This window comes from Perissodus microlepis, chromosome 22 (genome assembly GCF_051167445.1).
Source record: "Perissodus microlepis isolate ML-2025 ecotype Zambia chromosome 22, ASM5116744v1, whole genome shotgun sequence".
Taxonomy (NCBI): Eukaryota; Metazoa; Chordata; class Actinopteri; order Cichliformes; family Cichlidae; genus Perissodus; species Perissodus microlepis.
Window position 1 is genome coordinate 830,408 of NC_140481.1, and position 24,338 is coordinate 854,745.

Genomic DNA, 24,338 nt, shown 5'->3' on the forward strand with positions numbered 1-24,338 from the left:
ATTAGCCCGTTTTATCGATGCTGCAGCAGCGCAAACCACGTCTCTCAAACAACAAATAAACAGCCGCTGGGTGTTCTGCGGTTCTGTGAGCGGAGCAGACATGGACCGCTACCGTGAAGTCCCGGATGTGGTTCTGGACCCTGAACCGAAGCTGCAGGGCGAAGGTTTGCTCGGTTTTATCTACCGGAACCGCGGTGCTAAGCTATTGCCCAGCTAAGACAACGGCGGTCAAAAAGTCCGACAAGAAAACACGTCTTTGTCCGACTGTCCGCCTTCAGAGGCTTTTGTTACTGGATGAGAGGCTGTTTAGTGAGTCAGTGAGACACTGACGATCTCCGTGAGGGAGCAAAGAGGCGCTGCAGGGAAAAGTGAAAGTCCATGGAGCAGGCTAACCCCTCAGAGCTGGGGATGGAAGCTGCACACAGACGCTGTGTGCAGCTTCAGATGTTTCGAAACACTGCTCCGTAGCGTGGCTTAAGAAAGCGAGTGACTCAGGTGTGCCAGGTGGTGTGTCAAGTGTGTTTCTGAGTTTTTACCCGAGTTGGCTTTAAAACTTGAACCTTCTAAGTTAACAGTATTCGTGATTTCATTTCCAAAAATTGCATACGGTCCTTATTTTGTAGCTGGATCATACAGTAGCTGGAGCAGTCTCAGATGGAGTGCAGTCCACGGACCTGTGGCCAAGTGCCATAGCCTGCAGCCAGATGAACACACATCTGCACCTGCCTCTATCACCACTTCGAGTAGAGAAATTGTATCTTGCTACAGTCACTCATACAAAGTCAGGTTGTAGAATGAAGCAACTGAACAACAAGTTACTGCAGATTACTGTGCACTAGGGCTGCCACAAACCATTATTTTGATAGTCGACTAATCAGATCATCATCCATTGGACGTAAAACTACAGCTTACTGTACCAGCAGCATCTGCTCTTATATAACTATCATTAGCTGACAGCTTTAAGTGTTTCAGGTTTGTGCTAACTAAAAATAAAGACAAGATGATAGTTTATTACATTTTAATGAAGTTTGCAGATTGTTTCGGTGAAGTTTAATAAACTCCTTTAACAAGGAACAAATAAAATATTGAATAAAGCCAAACAATAACATTTTTAAGTTATCTAAGTGACTTATATATCATGTTTAACCTGAGTAGCGAAAGACGGCGGTGGGTTTGAAAATGATTTGCCGGGAGTCCGGTGTTCTCACGGCTCTAGTGAGGCTTGCCCCCGGCTAGCTATCGAGCTAGTGGGTAACAGACGTCTCCGAAAATGTCGGAGCGCTTTTGAAAATGTGGTGTCTTGATAAACTGAGCAGATATTTGAGGTTTACACAGCTACATTCTCGCCTGAAAATATGTTAAACGTTTATTTTGTGACCCAGAAAGAATAATAAGAGTAATATTAAAACTAACTAGCTAACTGGCACTTTCAATTAATATCCAGACAAGTGTTTGTTTCCAGAGAAAAGACACAGGCAGAACATGCTAACACGATGTGATGTTACAACACTAGTCAAATATTAATGTGTAATATTTGTTTAAGACATATTTCTTTGTTTTGGAAAACAAATTCAAATCATCATAAACAAATGCCAAACTATATACACAAAGTTCTAGAAATCACCTAATTAGGCATTTCTTACTGATGTAGGTAGGCTGACAGTAAGTACACAATACCATTTCATTTGGTTTAAGGTTTATGTGCAAGACACAAGAACAGAAAACACTGAAAGTTACAAATGTATTGTCCATGAAACAGGAATAAAACGTGGTTCAGATGCTTGTCACAAGTTAATGTGGCTGTAGGCTATGGAACGCCAGGAATGCCATAATGAATTAATTAAATACACCATTAAATAATTAATTAAAATGGGAAATAATGAATGAAATAAATATTTTGGACACATTTAATTAATTAATTCAGTTTAATTAATTCAGTTTGGCACAGTTGACTCCTTCGGGTCTCACCATGAATTTATTTTGTCTGTCAACCTCACCCATCAAACCCAGGGGGCGGGGTTAACGCTGATCGAGTGAAAACCATTGCTTTGGCCTGGGGGCCATTGTTTTTAGAAGGTGTTACTGCACACCAACAACCGGCATGTGGAAACTAACAGAACTGAACTTTGAAAAACCCTGTTTGTGTGTCACCAAATACCGTTTTAATATTTTTTTAGCCGAGAATGTAGCGGTTTAATCTTCATGTGTCTGGTCGGTTTGTCAAGATACAGCCTCTTTGCAAAAGTGCTTCGATGATTTCGGAGATGTCTGCCCAGTCTCACGGCAAAGCGTGGGATAGACCCGCTCGCCTCGCACGCAATCGAGCTGTTATTACCACCGACAAAGCGCAGGCCCCGGTACACAGCTGTAATAACCCCCGCTGACTTCTTTTACTGAGGTTATATTTATCGGGGTTTTATTTCCTGATGTTCTTATGTGTCCTACGTGTTTCAGTCGCCAATTCTGAATTATAACTAACATTAAAAACATGTTTAAGGAGGAGAGAGAGCAAATAAATTCGATTAACAGCTGATCTTTGGGTTTTTGTTCAGTAATCAGCGTGACCTGCGTATAAACGCATAAAAGAGATAACGTTGGTGTTTCCGTCATGTAGTAACTGCTGGCTTTAACTGTACAAAGGTTGTTCGACACTATGACACACATACAGACTTCATGATGTTCGGCTAATATTTTCATTGTGAATATTAATCATGAGGGTAAACGGCCCTGTACACCACAGAGCGAGGTCAGCATATCCACGATATCTTCAGCTCTATGAGTTAACACAGAGTTTCCCAGCTGACTAATCTAACTGTCATCTACGAATATGTCACGGCTCATATCAATATGATTTTACAGAAAATCATCCTTAATACTGCCAACTATTCCAGAGACGTGAACATCTACAGCATAAAGAACACAAAAATATAGCAGTCTAACGCAACACTGTAACAGAGATGAACCGTCAGTTTGTCGCAGATCAAAGTGGAATGAAAGTGATTGGTTGAACAGGTGTTCGTGATCTGTGTTATCTGCGTTTTCATCAGCGTAAGAGACTCAGCAGCAGATTAGAATAACAGTTATACATTTAATAAATCACCAAATGAATCCACGCAAGAAACGAGCAAACCTGTTCGGACAGTTTGAGTTTGTGTTTCAGCTGCAGACTCGCTGCTGTTTAAATGTTTGAGAGGAAGATTAGATATAAAGCAAACGTCAAACATAGACTCAGTCTGCGTTCACATTTGATATGAGGCCAGCACGTACAGCGGCTATGTCCTGTTTTAAGATCATATATGTAAAATTGTTGTCTGACCTGCGTCGATCCAGCCGCTCAGAGTCCGTGGTTACCATGGTGACTGCATAAGCAGCTGTAATGTAAACAGCTGGAAACCTACCGGTGACATGAGTGTTTATGTTTTTCATTGCAAAAGAACCGTCTGAATGGTTAACTGAAGTTAACTTGGATAAATTATAGCTAAGGAGTATCACATATAACGCCCACGGAGCTGTGTGACTGTTCACCACTACACTGAAATAAGCAGGCTATTACTGAAATACACGTGCTATATCATAAACTATGATATAAAAAGGGAGGTCCTATTAGCATGTTTCGTTTTAAAGGACACCTTCCTGTCTTTAGTCTCATTCATGAGCAGTTTTAGTTTTCTTCTAACATCCAGAAGTCTGCACGATGTAAATGGTAAATGGCCTGTATTTGTATAGCTAAGGACCCCAAAGCGCTTTACACTACATCCAGTCATTCACCCATTCACACACACATTCACACACTGGTGATGGCAGCTACGTTGTAGCCACAGCCACCCTGGGGTGCACTGACAGAGGCGAGGCTGCCAGACACTGGCACCACCGGGCCCTCTCACCAGTAGGCAATGGGTGAAGCCCAAGGACACAACGACCAAGACTGTCGGAGCCGGGGCTCGAACCAACAACCTTCCGATTACAAGCCGAACTCCCAACTCTTGAGCCACGATCGCCACGATGTGTTTCATAGTTTCTAACAAGCCTTTGACAGGTAAACATAACATGACCGAAACACCCCAAAAAATTAAAAAAAAAATCACACAAATCACATGTTAACCACATTTATTTTTAGTTAAGTAAACTCTAAACTGTGCTTAGAATACAGTTGAATAACTATTAAACAGATGATATAATATTTCTGTCCAGGTTGCAGTCTGCATGATGAACACGCTGTTGCAAACTCTGCTCCTCTCGGTGGAAATGCGCCTTCTCTTTCCTCTTTGAATAAAAACATTTTAAAAGTCAGTTTAATCTCAAAATTCACTGTTAAATCCAAAACACACCAGATAAAGAAAAGCGAACGGTTCAGTCTAACACAGTGAACCATTAAACGTCTGTAAAACTGTGCAGTTATGAAACGTAACTTTAACCTCAGCCAAACCGATTTGCTCAGTTGTAAATAAAACAGCGAAGTAAACGTGACCCGACAGACAGAACCTGAGTGAATTAAGTCCAGCGTTTAACCACTGAGAGCTAAAACTAAGGTGAGGTTTCAAAGCTGTGATTGGACATCAGCCGCTGATAAAGTGGGTTCGCCTATAAAGTGCTCTGTTGGGAAACAAGCTCCAGCAGCTCTGCGCTCAGGAAACAAACTATATTTACTTATCTTGTGCAGAAAAATTTGCTGACATTGCGTTATATCGAGCCCCGATTAAACTGTGTCTATCACCAGGTCACATGGGCGTGTTTCTTGAATTAGCAGCAGATGTTAAACAGCTGACAGGTGAGGAGGAGGAGGATGCATGCAGGTAAACTGAGGGTCTGTTGAGCTGATCGCTGGTGTCGTGAGAAACACGTCAGCTCGTTCTTTATGTTACAGAAGCAAAGAGACACAAGAGCAGGCGGAAAGAGACGATCGTTCAGTGAAAACGAGAATCTGCGAATGCAACATGTGAACATGGAGAGTGGAATATCTAAACAAACCGGTTAACGGTTGTAACCGGTTTGTAAAACATCTGAGCACTTTTGCAAACATGTTCTATGTTGACAACCTGACCAGACGTGTGAAGATTACGGCGCGACATTCGCGGCTAAAACACTATTAAACGTGTAGCTGGTGACAGAAAAACGGGGTATTTTAAAACCATTGCTGCCTGTGATTTGAAATGCATTCTGGGATACCTGGTTGCCCCAAGTCCACACAAGCAATCGATTATCTAGGATCGACCTGTCTTGACTTGCTTTGCACGGCAACCAATCAAATGTTTGAGAGGCTGCAGTGGCAGCATTAACCCCGCCCCCTTAGTTTGATGGGTGAGGCTGACAGATGAAATGATTTCAAGGTGAGACATGAAGGGGACAAAAGTGCCAAAATGAATTAAATGCATCATTAAATAATTAAAATTGTCAATAATGATTTAAATATGTCATTAATTAATTAAGTGTGGCAATAATTAATTAAATGTGTTGTAAATATTTATTTAATTAATTATTTCCAATTTTAATTAATTATTGCCACATTTAATTCATTATTTAATGGTGTATTTAATTAATTCATTATGTCAGTCCTGGCGTTCCATAGGAGGCTGTGACACAGGTAGCGCTAGTTGACTCGACTCCATTTGAGTGCACACAAAGTAACCTGCACACTTTAGCTGTGAGGCTGTACGAGGGGAACGATAACGATTGCAAGATTCTCCAGATGGTTGACTCTTTGTGTGCTGTGAACAACATTTGTTTATTTGCCGTTTTCGCAGTTGCCTCGTGCGTGAGAATATCACCAGGTGAACTCACGACAGTTTTTAATATTTTATTGTTCAAGAGAAAAAAGACTGCCGGGCTGTGTTTAAGGCAACCTCACATGTGACAGATGAAATATTCAGTGTTCTAGGCATTGCCAGGAGCAAACATTCAGAATCGTTTGGACTTCTGAATTAATGAATTCATATTTTTTTATACTACAACTTCAATTAATTATACGTGCATGTGTAAAACAAAATAATCCCTTCTCTCTTATTATTATTTTTCGTGTGGATTGTGAATACTAGCCAGAAGACTAGACTATCTAGAACATTATATCGATATGTAATTTATATATCATAATATATAAATATCTTATTTGAATGATTACTAGCTTATAGGTTAGAGAAAGACAGACTGGTGGGTGAGCTCCAACACTCCAGCAGACCGAGAGAGACCACGCTGCACTGGAAACTCACTAAAACATCTCAATAAAAACCGCCTCTGCTTTCAGTGAGAAAATACAACAGCTTCGCCTTCGTCTGTTCCCAAATTTTTTCTACTTTCAACAGAAAATGTAATTTGCAGCAGTGACTTCATCCTCAGTATGTTTTTTCCTTCTTTATTCCCACTGATGCTTTTATTGGGAATAACACAAAAACTGTGGGATCAGAACGACGCCACCTTGAAATGAAACTGAAAAAAATATTGAAACTGAAAAAAAAAAACTGAAATAAATGTACTGAAAAATCTTGTATTGAAAGTGAAAATAAAACTGATAGTGAAAAACAATTAATTGAAACTAATTTTTTTTCAGCTTCAATCTGCTGGCACTGTTGTGACGTCCGGGGGCGCGCTTGAGGGGCGGGGATTCTGACCCGCGTGTATTTGCATACATTATAGAGGGCACTAGTGCTGAGTCTGACCAAGCTGCCATCTTTCTCTCTTCCCGTCTTTCAATGGCTGCTTCAATTTCAGCTTGACCCTCTAAACCGCAGGTAAGTAATCATTTTTGTCATCTTTCCTTGCTGTCCCACTGGACTGGACATTAGTTTAGCTTTTTTAGCTACATCTGGTGAAGTTGTGGTAAAATGCTGGTATTAGCCTATTCGTCGTAGCAAGCTAGCCTGAAGCTAATATTTGCTAAATTGGCCGGTGTTTAGGAACGGCACAAGATCTCATCAACAGGCAGTGTTGGGGAGTAATACATGCACCGGCGTTACGTATTTAAAATACAAAATATGAGTAAATGTATCCGTTACAGTTACCATTTAACCGTGGTATTCAGAATACAGTTACTTTGCTGAAATAAATGGATTATATGGTGGTAATTTCCTGTTTCATATGTTTGGCTATGTCCTCTCTATTTCTGGTAATTCCACGCCGGTGGAAACCCAAACAAAACACGCATTAAGAAGCTCTAATGCTCTCCCTATCTCGCGGCCCATGTCACCCCTACGTAAGTGGAGAAATATTTTTAAAAATTATTCACAAAAATGATTTAATATGAAGGCAATAGCAGAGTGTTACAGGCATCGCCCTAAAGCATGTAGCCTGATGGGCAGTGTAGTCCGTGCTGCAGGGAGAATGGACTGCCATACCCGTGATGTGTCTGTGAGCGAGGAGGGAGAAAAAGGAAAAGTACGAGTTGTCATCGAGCAGAAACGGGAGCTGGAAGCATGTAAATATAATAATAACCACTGCAGCCAAGAAGAGAGCCTGACGAGCCCAGTTGTAAGTAAGCTGTTAAGACTCGACTGTACACTGTGTTCCTGTTTTCCTCTGAAACAATAAGCTCCGTTGGAGCAGCCTTTCAACGCCTCTCTCTGTCTCTCGCTAGCAAAGTTGACCCAGACAACACAGTAAAGCTAGTTTTCAGCTACGAGCCCGACACGAACCCGACGTATTAGCCAGAGGTCCCTTTACTACGGTTCAGAGCCGCTGACCTGTTTTATATACGCTAGGATTAGTTTTCTATACGAGATCGCTGCAAAAAGTGCAGCCTTACCTAATGTCCACCTACTGTTACTCATTTATATTAAGATTTAAACATCTAGTTGTGTTGGTGTGGAGAGTAACCTTCAGTAATAGTAATAAATCACACAGCAATAGGACATTCATGTAGTTGTAAAGTATTCAGAATACGTTACTTCTGTAATGTGTAGTGAAATACATTCTAAAATTAACCTTCCCAACACTCAACAGGTTAGCACCTCATACCACAGTGCAGCAAAGCAGTCTCATGAGCTCTGGGAAGGACAAGCCCAGAGCCCAAAACAGACAGTGCAGGAGATGACAAGGTCAGTAATTGTATGGTGAAAATTATACTTGTAGTTATCTTGATTGGCAAAAGAAAAGTAAATACAAAATCTGCTTCTCACATATAGGGCATTTCCAAGATTTTTCTCAAAACTTCTTCCCTTTATTTCATCACAGCTGTCCTGTGCCAGATGTTCTGTTGGCCCACAGTGAGAGGCATCATTTCAGAAACACCAGGAAGACTGAAACTCATCGCCGGGATCCAGCAGGGCTCGTGATCTTCACCAGCAGCTCCATCACAAGAAGGATAAACCCAGCATTTCATGAACACTGCAGTGGAGACCTTTGCTTTGTGTAATGTTAGAAGTACTCAGATAATCCTCAGAGGGTCTGGACTTTTACATAATGTCATAGCTTTAAGTCCTGTAGAAAGTTAAATATATGTTGTGCTCTCTGGTTACTCTGGTATGAATGACTCTGAATTACTTTATGATAAATAACACACTATTGTCAAAAAACAGTGAAATTCCAGATCACAAGTTTTTAGTTCAAATACAAGTAACAACCTTTATTGTGTCAGAGAAAACATCATGTGCTCTTCATGTAGCTGAGTACATTCAGTGTTTAAAACAGAAGTTGTGTATGGCGTTATTTTTGTGCCACTCTTCTGAGCGCACGTAAAAAAGGTTTGCAGGTGTAAGTGTTGTATTTTGAGGAGAAATTTATTTTGAGCGAAGAAAAGCTAAATTTGAGTGAACAAACTTCATTGCTGCGAGTTTGAAATATTACTCTTTCTGGGTCACAAAATAAACTTTTAAGATATTTTCATGCGAGAATGTTTCTGTGTAAATTTCAAATATCTGCTCGATTCATCAAGACATCACATATTTGCATAAGTGCTCTGACGTTTTCGGAGATGCCTGTTACCCACCAGCTGACCGGGTGGTCACTTGGGTTAAACATAATATAAAAGGCTGAACTGACAAAAAATCACTGACTTCACCACCAGGTATTACAGGAAAAACCATAAATCCTTTGAACTAAAACAAACGCTGTTGTGACAGTGATGTACACTGTTGTTGGTATATATGTATGGTTTGTATCACCTTCATGTTTCCAAACCGACATCATGACCAGCAGTTTTTACAGCTGTGGCTCCAGCAAACATCAACTGATACTAGAAATTAACATTAAATAATTTCTAACAGCTGATCAAGCTTGGACGTGCTGCTGTTGTTTAGCGCGACATCCGCTGGTTTCCTCTTTCTGGCGCAAAGTGGGAGATAAACAAACAAGAGAGATGATCAGCTGATCATTGATCAGTTTCATGATTGAAGTAGCAACAGGAGAGAGAGGGGGAGAATGAGAGGAGAAGAGGCAGCTGTGCAGCAAAGACAGAATAACTCCAGCTTTGTGTCTTTTTCATTCTAGCTGAAGTCCGGGACGAATCGCGTTCCTTTTCCCTTCAATACGGATGTATTGTAATTGGTCCAGCCCAGAGATGATCATGACCAATTGGCTAATCCACCACCTTTCATTGTTTATACCGTTACAAAGACAAACAAACAAACATAAAAATGAAAAATCACCATCGGCCCACCGGGCAAATGTCCGGGATGCCCAACGGTCAGTCCAGCTATGCGGTCAGCTGGTGGGTAACAGGCATCTCCGAAAACGTTAGAGCACTTGTGCAAATATGTGATGTCTTGATAATCGAGCAGATATTTGAAGTTTACACAGAAACATTCTCGCATGAAAATATCTTAAAAGTTTATTTTGTGACCCAGAAAAAGTAATATTTCAAACTCCGCCCCTCTGTGTTCCTCCGCCACTGCCTCGTTTGAGTTTTGGATGAAATGCATTCTGGGATATTGCATTTCATCATTTCGAGCTGATTGGAGACCAGAACAGCCAATCAGATTTTTTTGCATCCAAGTCTGTGATTGGCTGGTTTTGTGGCACAAATATAACGGTGTAGAGAAAGAGTTGAGCGCGCACGGCAGAAATGTTGAGAGTGCGAGCAACACATTGCGAGCGAGCGCAAATGCAAAAACTGAGCGAGAGGGGCTGCTGTTGTGTGTGTGAGGATAATAGCAAACACTGAAATACAGTTTTTGCACGCAGCAGTGAATTTTGTTCATTCAAATTAAGCTTTTCTTTGCTCAAAATAAATTTCTCCTCAAAATGCAACACTTGCACCTGCAAATTCTTTTTACGTGCGCTCAAATTTTTTTTACGTGCGCTCAGAAGAGTGGCACAAAAATAACGCCATAGTTGTGCAGGTCTGAGATCAGCAGTTTCCTGAAACACCAAACTGAGGTCCTGTTAATGCTGATGTATAGTGACACAGTTACAGGGGTGATTAATCCTTTTGACTTTTTGTCTTTAAATTTATCAATAAAACCGCTGCAGCTTTCACTGACAGCACATGTGGTACTTTAACCTTTGTACTGTTTTCTTCAGTTAATTTTGGAGTTACTACAAAGATTGAAGATATAGGCTGATCTGTCTGCTGTCACTGGGTGGTGCTGAGGTCTGAATCTGAGGACGGCTCCTGTAATCACAAAGAGAACAGAATCATCATAAACTGAAATATAAAGTTTATCTCAAATCTGAAATAAAGCTGATCCTTCTGTCCTCACACACTCTGGATCTGAAGTTGTTCAGTCCTACAGTTCTGCTGACAGCTGACATATGAGCTGTTTATTTATTTTTTTTTTAAAGGCCTTATTCACTAACATATTTTCCAATATCATGTTTACCTTTGAGTTGTTGATGCTTTATAAATGGACATCTGCAAAGATGAGATGATGGAGCAGGTTTCAGTCGAGGTTCAGTCTGCTGCTGCATCCTGGTCACAACATACGGAGGTGTTATCAGCTCAGTATTGAACAAGAAATATTAATGCTTCTAATTATTTGTCCTAACGGATGCAAGCTGTACAGAGTACTGCACATGTGACTTTGTGAACATAACTCATTAAAAATAATTCGGATAGTTTTTTAACCTGAATATTTGCAACAAACTCAGTTTAAAAATATAGAGAGTCAATGCTAAAAAAAAATAATCAGAGGAAAAATGAAAAATTTTAACTTAAGCTGCCAAGCGGAAGTAGTTGGTTTCAGTACATAAGTATCAGGCGTTGCTATTTAATCCGTAGCTATTGACTAACGAGGGGTTACTGAAGTGCCAGGTTTTTAAAAGTTGGCGTTAATGTCCTTCCACATGTGGAAAGCGACAGAAAACATGCTGCTGTTTGCACATATTTAATAATCAGCTCTGCACAGGAGCAGAGTCCAGCCTGTTGCTCTTACAGTATAATACTCATATAAAAGTACAGTAACCGTGGTTAGTCACTGAGCAGCCCGGTGCGTTTCTCTTGATTTCTTTAGTCAGGGTAAATTCATTCACCTGCCATGGGTTAGCTAAACGAACTTTACAAAACAAGTTTCCCCGACAGCCGAGTGCTCATCTCAGCTAGCTAGGTAGCTTAGCTAGCTAGGTAGCTAGCTAAGGACCTAAATTACGGATTAGCTTACAAACACATTTAACTTACCAAAAATAATGCGGTGGGGCCTCAGGTCCTCCTGTCCGGTAGTCCAATTTACTGAAGAACACCTCAGGCTGTCACTTTGAAATAGTCGGTAATGTAAACGCTGGACCTCTCAGCATCTGCCATTCCCGAACAGACACGTGCAAGTTTGTCCGTGACCGCAGCCGCGTCGTCAGTGTTTTCTCCAGTCATTGGTCAGCATTATAATATATGCAAATACATGCGGGTCGGAATCCCCGCCCCCCAGCGCGCCCCCGGACGCCAAAACAGTGCCAGCAGAGTGAAACTGAAAAAAAATGACGGTTTCAATTAATTGTTTTTCACTATCAATTTTTCAGTACATTTATTTCAGTTTCAATATTTTTTTCATATTCATTTCAAGGTGGCATCATTCTGATCCCATAAAAAACAACCAGAGTTGTGCAGGTTCATTATGACCAAAGCGCCACACTCACACTGACTAAAACATCATGCAAGTGTTACATGTTGGAAAATCCAGAGCAGTTGAAAGTTCAGGAAAGTTTCTTCATGGTTAGAGGTTGAAGTTGCTGATTTAAAGATGTGTGTTAAACAGTCTTTTATGATTGATCAGAAAATGAGATGTTAAGTTAGATGTTAACTCCCAGAAAACTTGAAAGTCAAGCAAATACATCCAGAGTCTCTGAGCCAACTGAGCCCAAAAGCAACTGTAACCCTGTGATTATCACAGTAAACATAGTAGTCTCTTCTCTGTGTGTTTTACTTTATAAAGACATCGATGGTAAGAAACACAAATGTTAACAGATCTCCTGTTAGCACCTCCTGTGCCCCTCCTGCTCAGGCTCCAGATGTTCTCAGAGTCCTCAAACCTCAGAGAGCAACTGGGCTGGAACATTCTAAGGGAAAGAGTAAGATTTGGACTGTCAGTCAGTATTATTGGTAGCTTCTTTAATCACTCACACCAGAACTGACATGATCTCAGCCTGAGACCGCCTCACTTTCAGTCACTAACCATTATTTTGTTGCCAGACACCGCTGGCTTTCATTTCATTTCTCTGGTTGCTTCGTCCTGCTGGTCACTTCCTGCGTGGATGCCTTCAGATCCCTCTAAGCATTTTGCCTACTTTCACATAACTTCTGACTAATAACCTATAAAATAGCGCTGTCTTTTTTGCAGATATCTTCCTTTTAAAAACAAATATGTGTATATGACAACTGTTCTTAATAGAACAAAAACATCAATAATCAGCAGATTTAAAATCTGTTCTTGAGAAAAGCCTGTAGTATCCAAGAAACAGTTTGACTCCTTATTTATCTGCAACAGTTGTCTACTGAGTATTATTGTATTGTACCTTACAGTATTAAGCACCTTGAGGCAACTGTTGTTGTAATTTGGCACTATATAGAAAAAAATGAATTATCGGAGTTTGTAACCACACCAAAGTATAGTTTAATAGTTTAATATCATATACCTGACATTTCCAGGACGCCTCTTCTTTCTGTTATACAGGAACAGTTTAGCAGGTTGTTGCACAGATCCTCGCTGCTATAGGCCTGTAAAGATTAACTTAAAGCATCATGTTAGAACTCAGTTAACAAGCTGTTAGCATCTGTCCTATCTGTGTTTCAGTTTTACCGTCAGATGTCCGCAAAGTGATTGTTGGTGAAGAAGAGCAGCAACAGTGGAGCCCCCTCCTGGACTCAGAGCACACACACATCAAAGAGGAGCAGGAGGAAGCCTGGAGCAGCCAGGACGCAGATCAGCTTCGACGTCCGCAGGAGGCCCGTGTCACCATATTAACATTCAGTCCCGTGAAAAATGAAGAAGATGCTGAAGAGAAACCAGAGTCCTCGCAGCTTCATCGCCATCAGACTGGAATGACAAAAGAAGCCAGGAACTCAGACCCAGAAAGCCATTCAGAGCCAGGAACTGACAAAGCTTCAGACTCTTCTGAGACCGAGGTGAGTGACGGTGACTGGGAGCAGAACAAGGAACCTCAGTCAGGTCAAAAATGCCTGAAAAACCACAACTTCACTATTATTGACATTAACTGTAACATTGAGCGATCGTTCAGCTGTTCCGAATGTGGTCAGAGGTTCGGCAGAAAGCCACACCTCAAAGCACACATGAGAATTCACACTGGAGAGAAACCCTTTAGTTGCTCTTTTTGTGGCAAAACGTTTTCTCAGAAAGGAAACTCCATCAGCCACATGAGACTTCACACAGGAGAGAAACCTTTCAGCTGCTCCATCTGTAAGAAAACTTTCAGGTACAGTGGTGACGTGAGCAGGCACATGAAAATCCACACAGGACTGAAAAAAGGCCGCAGCAAGGTTAGCAACATGGTCAGCAGTGGCATTCATGTGAGGTCAAGACCTGGCGGGAGCTTACATCCAGACACATCCTTACAACCAGGAAGTGATGTTAAAGCCCCAGAACCTGAGACTGAAGCCAACCACGAAACTTTGAAGGAACCCGGAGAATCTCTGCCCCATTTAAACTCTCTGAGGAGTGACGCTGTCTCTCTGAGTGAGATAAGAAATACTGATAAGGAGGCGTTTAGCTGCTCTGAGTGTGGACGGACATTCTGCCGTAGAGACCACCTGATCAGCCACATGAGAACGCACACTGGAGAGAAACCATTCAGCTGCTCAGTCTGTGAGAAACGTTTCAGCTGTAGCGGGAACATCTTGGCACACATGAGAATCCACACAGGAGAGAAACCGTTTGAATGTTCGTTTTGCGGGAAGAGTTTTAGCCAGAAAGGAACACTGCAGCTTCACGTAAGAATTCACACGGGAGAGAAACCCTTCACCTGCCCTTTTTGTGATAAAAGATTTGCGCACAAAAGACGCATGACGCTGCACATGTCTGTCCACACAGAGGAGAAACGGTTCAGCTGCAGCGCTTGTGACAAAAGGTTCACCTGGTATACGCAGCTCAAAACGCACAGGTGTGTTGGCGAGCCATCACAGCTCCGCCAGAACCAAAGTGAGAAGACAGTTCCTCCGAAGGAGTCCTTCAGCTGCACTGAGTGCGGTAAAATATTCAGCCTCAAGGGCAATTTGAAGACACACATGAGAATTCACACAGGAGAGAAACCATTTGGTTGTTCAGTTTGTGGAAAGAGTTTTAAACAAAACGTGCATCTGACTGAACACATGACAATTCACACAGGGGAGAAACTCTATAAGTGCAGCATCTGCGGCAGAGGATTCAATAAGAAGTTACTTATTAAAAATCACACCTGTGTTTAAGCTTGGACGCTTTTTTAGCTCTGATCACATCCACAAATTTATATTCACAAGTCACTTAATATTAAAGCTGTAGTGATTCATAGTATGTTTCTGAGTGTTGCATACATTTTTGTCATTTATATTGAAAATATAGAGCATTGAGCTTAAATCTTCCTGCATAAGGTTTAAGTGCTGCATCCTGACAGCAACAAAAAGACTCTGGGATGTGCAATAAAGTGGAACCCCGACTTACGAAGACCCCATGTAACGAAAAGTTCAAGTTACGAAGGCACTTAACGGCAATATTTCTGCCCGTGTTACGGCAAAATGCCTGCGTAACGAAATCCGCTAGCTCTGATTGGCTGAGCCCAGAATGCCTACAATACCCACAATATGAAGCGCCTTGAGGCGACTTTTGTTGTGATTTGGCGCTATATAAATAAAATTGAATTGAATTGAATTGAATTGAATGCCTTCCGAATCATTCCCTTGGCTTTCGTACTTGCGCTTCGCTGTTCCACTTGAACGATGTATTGTTGTTGCAGTTAGCAATTAGCCTTTAGCCTATCGTTCACTCAAAAGGCGCGATGGGTGCTTCGACTTACAAAAATTTTCGACTTACGAAAGACCCTCGGGAACGAATTAATTTTGTAAGTCAGGGTTCCACTGTATTTTCATAATGAACTTGTAGAATAGATTTGTCCAAAGAAGCGAGTATGTTGATTTAAATGTTTGTGGCTGAGCATACATGAAAACAATCCACATCACTTTTTAAATCCCTTTGTTTTATCAAATATTGCATCAAAATTATATGGTAAATGGTAAAGGGCCTGCATCTGTATAGCGCTTTACTCAGTCCCTAAGGACCCCAAAGCACTTTACACTACATTCAGTCATTCACCCATTCACACACTGGCAATGGCAAGCTACATTGTAGCCACAGCTGCCCTGGGGCGCACTGACAGAGGCGAGGCTGCCGGACACTGGCGCCACCGGGCCCTCTGACCACCACCAGTAGGCAAACATGGGGTTAGTATCTTGCAGAGGTGGAAAGTAACGAATTACATTTACTTGCGTTACTGTAATTGAGTAGTTTTTTTGTGTATTTGTACTTTTTAAAGTCATTTTTCAAGTCTGTAATTTTACTTTTACTTAAGTATATTTTTTAAAAAGTATTGTAGTTCGCTATGTTTTCAATCACACCCGTTACTGAGTAAATTTAAAAAAAAAACAAAAAAACATTGCGCTTCGGAAATACTGCAGGGAATGATGGGTAGTAGAACAAATTGGCGCTAAGGTCACGTTAAAGATGGAGTCTGACATCGGTGTTACGGATCCAGTGAAAAAAGAAGCCCCGTCGAATTCTGCTGACCCTGAATTCGAAGAAACGGATGTGAACCCCTGGCCGTATTTAAGGGACCATTTCGGCTTCAAGTGCAAGAAAGGCAACAGCTTTATTATGCAGTGTAAGCTGTGTTTGCCCAGAGAGACCGAGTTAGCAGCTTTTAAAAATTCCACATCAAACCTGCGCAAGCATGTAGAGGTAAGTTAAATACAACTCGTACCGTTATGGTAGCAAAAAGGCTGTGTTCAAATTAATCACATTAAGTTAAGACATCTGTGAAGAACAGATAACGTTGGTTGGTACTAGCAACTTGCTGTAATCGGGCACGTTGTTGTCCACGCAACTTACATTTTTTTTAACTGGGTTGGTAAGTTGCCAAAAGAAAATGTGTTTACCTACGTTTTTCCTGTTTGTTAATAATAATAATTTATTTAAAAAATAGTTAAATTAAAGACAGAAGCGGCTACTTTCTTACTTAACCCACATATGTTCACACTGCAGGCAAAAGAATAACAGAGCGCTCACTTACCTTAGATTAGTCAAAGACAGCTGACTTCTGTTACTTGTTAATTAGCACTTGCAACCTCCCGTTAACTAGCCTGTTACTGTCCAATAAAACAAACACGAGGTATATTGGTATAATTTACCAGCGGTAGCTATGTAATGCATTGATGTCTTATTAGGGACGTCAAAAAACTTTCTCTCAAACTTAACACTGGCCTGCCTGCCTCAGCTGCCTTCGAGCGTCTCTTTAGCTGTGCCGGACTACTGTTCACTGCAAAGTGAGCAAGGATGAACTCTACTAACTTTGAAAATCAACTGCTCCTCAAAATTAACAGGAGGTTCAGAGAGTAACACTCTAGGATGGATACAAAGGAACTTTAATCTAGAGGTACAGTAGGGCAGGGCCAAGTTTAAAAAATTAAAAAACATTTTTTATAGCAGCTGCCGTTCAGTTCAGGACTTGTTCTCTTATTTGACAGTTTAGAACACATTCTCATGTGAAAGAATGATATGGTTTTGTATTGAAAACACTGTGATACCTGACAGTTTGGTTGATTGGTTTGGTGACCATTATCCATTTTCATGTATATACTTGCAGTTTAACTGCCACTGCACTTTAATTTGTAAAGTTTTTCTTTTCACTAAAAAAGAACTACTTTGAGATTTATATCCCACTGTCTTTTTTTGCACTACTCAGAAGCGGCTGTCCTCCTGCTGACAGAAAAGTAACTATGTAACTTTTACTCTGAGTACATTTTAAATGAGCTACTTTTTACTTTTACTTGAGTACATTTTTAGACAGCTAATTTTACTTGTACTTGAGTAAAATTTCAGCAAAGTAATAGTACTTTTACTTGAGTAAAATATTTTAGTACTCTTTCCACCTCTGGTATCTTGCCCAAGGATATTTGGCATGCAGCCAGGAGGCAACCTGGGATCGAACCACCGATCTTCTGATTAGTGGCTGACCTGCTCTGCCACCTGAGCTACAGCTATCATTGTCTGAATACAAGAAAAACAAACCTGTTTAAAATGCTGCAGTTTGGATGAGTTACACCTGACCCCCTCAGAATCAGCTCATCTTTCTTCTGCAGTTTAGCATATTTAATCACACTATGTTAAATTACGTTACTTTCATACTATGAGTATTTTCACTTAAAGAACCTCAAAGTATTTGGTCTGCAGGAAACACCGACTATAGACCAAATCTGTTTCTGTTTGTCAGCATGAGCCATCACACAGTTCAGCATCAGTGTGATGAATAAGTCCTCTTTTCATACCAGTTTATATATATATGTATATACATATATATATATATATATATATATATATATATATATATATATATATATATATGTATGTGTGTATATGTATTAAAGTGTCAGGTTAATTTATTATTTGTAAGCTGTGTGATTTCATTTTGTTCTTATCAATATAAAATATCCATAAATGTGAGGACAGTGACTGTTTATGATCACCAAAGATCTGAGATGAGCACTCATGTGTTTGCCGACTGCCAGTTCCTTGGATGCACTGCTGTACTGAGCCTGTCAGTTTCTGGAGTCTTCTACTATTACAAGCATGGTGTCAGAGTGATCTGAAAGTGAAATGAAGAATGTATGAAAAATGCAGGTGTAATATGCAGTTGGTCCATATATACTTGAAATACATATATCCAGATTTTCAATAAATGAAGTTTTTAAATCTGCTTTTGGATCTGCTAACAGTGAAGTTTATTTTTATTTATTTATTTTTTCTATGCCTCTTTGTTTTGAGTTGTAACAGGCTGAGTAAGTTTGAGGGAACTGTGGAGAAGTGACTGTGTGTACAGATGTTTTGGACATATGTGTCTCCTGTAGAAAGACAATGTATGCCTGTAAGTCATTTAATTTTTGTCATGTATATTCCATGTGACCAACCTCAGTGTGGTCATGTTTAAACTCTGGTCTGGCTGTAGATCTGTCCTGCGTGTTTATGTAGTAAATTGCTCTGCCTTCAGTGCTGCAATTTACTACATAAAGCAGACGTAATGCTGAGTGCAGAAAGAGAAAAGACATCAAAAGAGACGATGGGAATGAAACGGTGTAGCCACCAAAGAATCATAAACCAGAAGAAGAAGAAAAGAATTATAATAAATGTACTAAGAAAAAGCAGGTTATGCTGATTAAACCACCAGCTTTAATTATTTTATGCAGACACGTCTATTAGATCAATGAGAAAGGAGAGTGAAAAAAGAAAATGCAGATCAGCCATGGTGTGATGTTTATCAACCGCACAGACACCTCAGGAGCCTCCTTGGATGCTCTTTTTTTGGATCGGGAACAGAACCTTCTGTCCCTCCAGGATCTCTTTAGGAAACTGGTTGTTCACACTGAAGTCCGTTCCTCTCAGCTCCCGGATCTTCACCAGCTCTTTTTGTGTAAAATTTTTTCATTTGGCCACAATCGTCTTGGTCTGCACCCATCTGGTCGTTTACCTCCCAAATGGTGAGCATGATGAAAAGTGATGTTTTTAATCATGTCCTCTGGGAGTTTCAGGTGAGACTGGATAAAATTCAATTTTATTTATGCAGCACCAAAGCACAACAACAGTCACCTCAAGGCGCTTTATATTGTAATGGTAGACCCTACAATAACACATACAGAGAAACACCCAACAATCCTATGAGCCTATATATGAGCCATATGAGAAACCCTATGAGCAAGCACTTTGGCGACAGTGGGAAGGAAAAAAAGAACCAGGCTCAGGGAGGGGCGGGGCCATCTGCTGTGATTGGTTGGGGTGAGAGAAGGAAGACAGGATAAAGACATGGTGTGGAAGAGAGACAGAGATTAATAACAGGTATGATTCAGTGCAGAGAGGTTTGTTAACACATAGTGAGTGAAGAAGAAACACCCAGTAGTGGTGTGCAGATCGATACTGAAATATCGATTCTTCTGATACCAGTAATTTATGTTCTAGTATCGATTCTCATATTAAAATATCGATATTTTAGTACTCTGGGGTAAATTTGTAGTTTCTCCCATTAAAAGGAACACAGTGGAAAGAAACTATATCATTCGGATCGTCTAAATTGGAAGGAACTACTTCCTCTTATGCCTTTCATAGTCATGTGCGAAACACGGCTGTATAACTGTGTCACAGCCCCTGGTGTGCGCACTCACAACAATGGCTGAGTGTAATTGGAGTCATGTGTGGACGTATGTTTTTTACCCCCCTTTATGAATTCTCATGTGCTTCTGCAAACATCTTTTCCACAAAAACCTTTTCTGGCAATGCAGGCACCTGAACGGACTTTCTCCCGTGTGTGACCTCATGTGGGCCTTTAGCTGACCCTAGGCAAACCTCTTCCCACACTCTGAGCAGCTGAACGACCTCTTGCAGTTATTACAGCCCACACCAATAACTGGAACTCCACTAAGCTCAGAGCAGTGCAAAGTCTTGTTGTCAGTACTTGGCTGTAAAAAAAGGTCTGAGTTCCTGGTTTGTTTCAGGTCTAATTCTCTGTTGTCCTCAGTGTGGCTGTGATGAAGCGGTGAGGACTTAACACACTCATGGTTGTTAATCTGATGAAGCCAACTGAATTGTTTGTCACAAATGCTGCAGCTGAACATCATTTCTTCTCTGTGGATCACCATGTTTCATATTTCCCCTTTCTGCACATCTTTTACCACAGCTGACTGGTTTCTCTCCTGTGTGGATCCCCATGTGCACCTTCAGGTTTCCACTTTCTGTAAAACATTTGCCACACACAGAGCACCTGAAGAGTTTCTCCCCCGTCTGGATTGTCAGGTGCTTCTGTCCACTCCATGAAAAACACTTCTTACAAATGAGCATTGGAATGGTCTCTCTCTTGTGTGACATCGCATGTGGGAATCCAGCTGGGCCTTATAGGCAAAAATCTTGCCACACTCTAAGCAGCTGAAAGACTTCTTCAAGTCATGACATCCCAACTCACTAATTTCATGATCAGAAGAAGTCTTGCAATGAGTAAATGGCCTGTATTTGTATAGCGCTTTACTAGTCCCTAAGGACCCCAAAGCGCTTTACACATCCAGTCATCCACCCATTCACACACTGGTGATGGCAGCTACATTGTAGCCACAGCCACCCTGGGGTGCACTGACAGAGGCGAGGCTGCCAGACACTGGCGCCACCGGGCCCTCTGACCACCACCAGTAGGCAACGGGTGAAGTGTCTTGCCCAAGGACACAACGACCGAGACTGTCCAAGCCGGGGCTCGAACCAGCAACCTTCCGATTACAAGGCGAACGCCCAACTCTTGAGCCACGATCGCCTCAGTAGGAAACTGATCTGGGTTCCGGTGATAATACTGGTCTCCCACAGAGTCTCTGACCTCCTCATTCAGGGTGTGGTGAAGCTGTGAGCGCTGAGGCTTCTCTTCATCATCTTCACTCTTTACAGGAACAGAAATGTGTCTCGGGCGAAGAAGCGCTCATCTGTACCGAATGTGGGAAATCGTTTAAGCGCATGGCACACCTGTTAAGGCATAAACGGAGCCACACAGGAGAGAAACCGTTCGGTTGTCCGAAGTGCGACAAAAGATTCGTTCAGAGCGGAAGTCTTAAAAAACACCTTTGGACTCACACGGGCCAGAAACCGTTCAGCTGCTCCGAGTGCGGCCGATGCTTCATGGAGAAGGCGGCGCTGACGAACCACATGACGCTTCACACGGGAGAGAAACCGTTCAGCTGCTCCGAGTGCAGCAAACCCTTCAGCTGCCGCTCGGCCCTGAACGCTCACATGAAAATTCACAGTGGGGAGAAGAACTTCAGCTGCAGTACCTGTCTCAAGACGTTCACCTGGAATTATCAGCTGAACAGACACAAGTGTATCAGTCCGAAACCAGCCCGAAACCGAGTGCTAATGCCTCGGCCTCACAATGACAAAGTAGTTGTGTTTGTACACTTCACCTAGTGATTTCAGCGGCTGAGTTATGAAGTTTACTTCAAACATAATCATGATTTCATGTTTCTTTGATGAATTAGATGCTCAGAGCGTTTTCATTGGTCAACGACTAACTTGAGACAGGAAGAAACTTTTTTCTTTTTTTTTTTTTTACTTGAGTGTCTTTTCAGTGTGTGTTCTTTAAAAATGCTCAGATTCACGTTTAGTTCTGGATTTCTTTTTGGGGGGTTTGTTGGAGGCAAATTTATGAAGTTCAGAAGTAATGAAAACATCCTGATGTCATTAGCATCATCGCTCACTCTCATCAGCTATGGAGGACCACAAGAGCCACGTGTATCGAAACATTACTAAAGTAATTTATTATTTTATCATTTAAAATAAAAACACTATTTTTAAATCAATATTTCAAAATGAGTTATCAATCCATTAATAAATACTTCAAATCGAAAATTTATTTCACCTGTTATTTATTATATATATATATATATATATATATATATATATATATATATATATATATATCTATCTATCTATATCTATCTACAGCCTTTAAACTAGCAATTAAAATGCTGACAGTAAACACATCAGTCCAGATGTTACCACATTACATCACAGAACTGAGACGGGGTGATTAAAGTAATAGCTGTCAGTTCTCTCATTCCTTATATCACTGTGCGCTGCTAAGACTGTAGATTTGATTTGAGTTCATTTATTGTAACATGAGCGCCCAGATTCATTCTCAGCTGGACATAAATGATGATCAAGTTTTATTTTTGACATGATGGCTGTTTATTAATGCAATTTGAAATTTAATACTCAAAAGATGGATGTTTGATGAATTCATCAAGTCCCAGCCTTTGAGTCTATACGGCCTCACATGTGCTGTCGAGCAGCTCTTTCTTAGTCTTTAAGCCCCCACATATTATTGGTAAAGTGACAGTTAGACTAAGGAGGCCATCCAAGAATGAAGCCTCTGATCATATACCCCTGGGACAGTGAGGCACATCTCATATAAACAGTGTTGGGGAGTAACAGAGTACATGTACCGGCGTTACGTATTTAAAATACAAAATATGAGTAACTGTATTCAGTTACAGTTACCATTTAAAAAGGTGGTATTCAGAATACAGTTACTTTGTTGAAATAAATGGATTACACGGCGGTATTTTCCTGTTTCATATGTTCGGCTATGTCCTCTCTATTTTTGGTAATTCCACGCTGGTGGAAACCCAAACAAAACACGCATTAAGAAGCTCTAATGTCTGTGTCTCAGTCTCAGGCCCACGTCACCTCTACTCGCGGCCGCATAATGACGTGAAGAAACGTTGTTTAAAATTATTATTCAAAAAATGATTTAATATGAAGGCAATATGAGCAGAGTGTTACAGCCATAGCTCTATACCCGTTATGTGCACACAAAAGGACAGTGGAAAAGTACGAGCTGTCACGGAGCAGAAACGGGAGCTGGAAGCATGTAAATATAATAATAACCACTGCAGCCAAAAAGAGTGCCTGATGAGCCCAGTTGTAAGCAGTGTTGGGTAAGTTACTTTAAATTAGTAACTTAGTTACATTACTAGTTACTTCTATCAAAAGTAACTCAGTTACTTCAAGTTACTCGTTACTTTCAGAGTAACTTGTTACTAGGGAAAGTAACTTTGGTTTTACTCAGAATTCTCTTGTTAATGTGTTGCTTCCGTAACTGGATACCCAGCAAGATTGCCAGTCTTCTAGCTTGCTTACTTGCCACAAGTGCACTGTGCCACCTACCAATAGAAAGGAAAAAATAATGTGCACATTTCCACGAGAGAAATCCCACACCTGATTCTATCCTAGCCTGCTTTTTACATCCAACACAAAAACTGCAGTCGTGGTGCTTTCGATTGTACTCAGAACTCGGAAATTCTGCCTTCTGAATAGGAAGATGTAGGTAACACCAGACTGCAGATGAGCTGCATACAGAGCTGGACTGGGACAAAAAAATCATCCCGGGCATTTTGACTAGAGACCGGCCGCCATTATAGGAAAAATCATAAAGCCTTTGAATGAAAATAAACACTGTTGTGACAGTGATGTACACTGTTCTGATGGTATATATGTATCAATCTATCAATTGTTTGTTGCAAGACTCAGATAATTATTTTTTTTAAAAGCGAGACATTTTAAATGAGAATAAGAAAGTATTTCCTTGTGCCCCCCTCTCCCTGTTAATGCCCTACCTGCCCCCCTGGCAACACTTTGCTAGACCCGCCCCTGCACAGTTACCAGCTGTCAGCTACTTAGAAAAGGATCCTGGTGTTATTTGTCTCTCAGAAACAGCTCATCACTTCCCTTCAACTCATTCATGTTAACTAAAAGGTAAACCTGTTTCTCCATCACAGCTCTGATGATTCAGTAAGGACATCTCCTGGTTTCATCTTCATGTTTCCCTCTCATCACATAACCAAACCGACATCATGACCAGCAGCTTTACAGCTGTGGCTCCAGCAAACATCAGCTGATACTAGAAATTAATATTAAATAAATTCTAACAACAGCTGATCAAGCTTAAAAGTGCTGCTGTTGTTTAGCGCGACATCCGCTGGTTTCCTCTTTCTGGCGCAAAGTGGGCGATAAATAAACAAGAGAGAAAAGCCGATCAGCTGATCATTGATCAGTTTCATGACTGAAGTAGAAACAGGAGAGGGAGGGTGAGAAGATGAGAGAAGAAGAGGCAGCTGTGCAGCAAAGACACAGAATAACTCCAGCTTTGTGTCTTTTTCATTGTAGCTGAAGTCCGGGACAAACTGTTCCTTTTCACCTCAATAC

General features: G+C 41.0%; 1 protein-coding gene, 1 long non-coding RNA gene and 1 pseudogene across 4 annotated transcripts in view; 1 reads left to right on the forward strand and 2 right to left on the reverse strand.

The window, feature by feature from the left end:
* On the forward strand, positions 1-14,855 carry LOC146362356 (uncharacterized). Its single transcript, XM_084920241.1, has 2 exons — positions 1-164; positions 13,146-14,855. Exons 1-2 carry the CDS (start codon positions 101-103, stop codon positions 14,771-14,773), a joined length of 1,692 nt encoding a protein of 563 aa, XP_084776367.1. The 5' UTR covers positions 1-100; the 3' UTR covers positions 14,774-14,855.
* Positions 11,925-24,338, reverse strand: part of LOC146362357 (uncharacterized) — a 17,273-nt gene continuing 4,859 nt past the window's right edge. For 2 of the 3 annotated variants that reach the window (XR_014799312.1, XR_014799311.1), the window contains exons 2-3: positions 13,152-13,388; positions 11,925-13,069 (exon numbers count right to left, since the gene is read on the reverse strand). This is a non-coding gene — a long non-coding RNA (uncharacterized LOC146362357). The remainder of the gene's footprint in view (positions 13,070-13,151; positions 13,389-24,338) is intronic. The other variant, XR_014799313.1, reaches the window with a different exon arrangement.
* LOC146362358 (zinc finger X-chromosomal protein-like) lies at positions 18,087-20,966 on the reverse strand (annotated as a pseudogene).

What these genes read in the sequence shown, in the direction of transcription:
- LOC146362356 (XM_084920241.1), top strand. Translation starts at nt 101, where the DNA reads ATGGACCGCTACCGTGAAGTCCCGGATGTGGTTCTGGACCCTGAACCG. An exon ending in ACCGAAGCTGCAGGGCGAAG is followed by an intron (nt 165 to 13,145) that starts GTTTGCTCGGTT and finishes TCTGTGTTTCAG; the next exon opens with TTTTACCGTCAGATGTCCGC.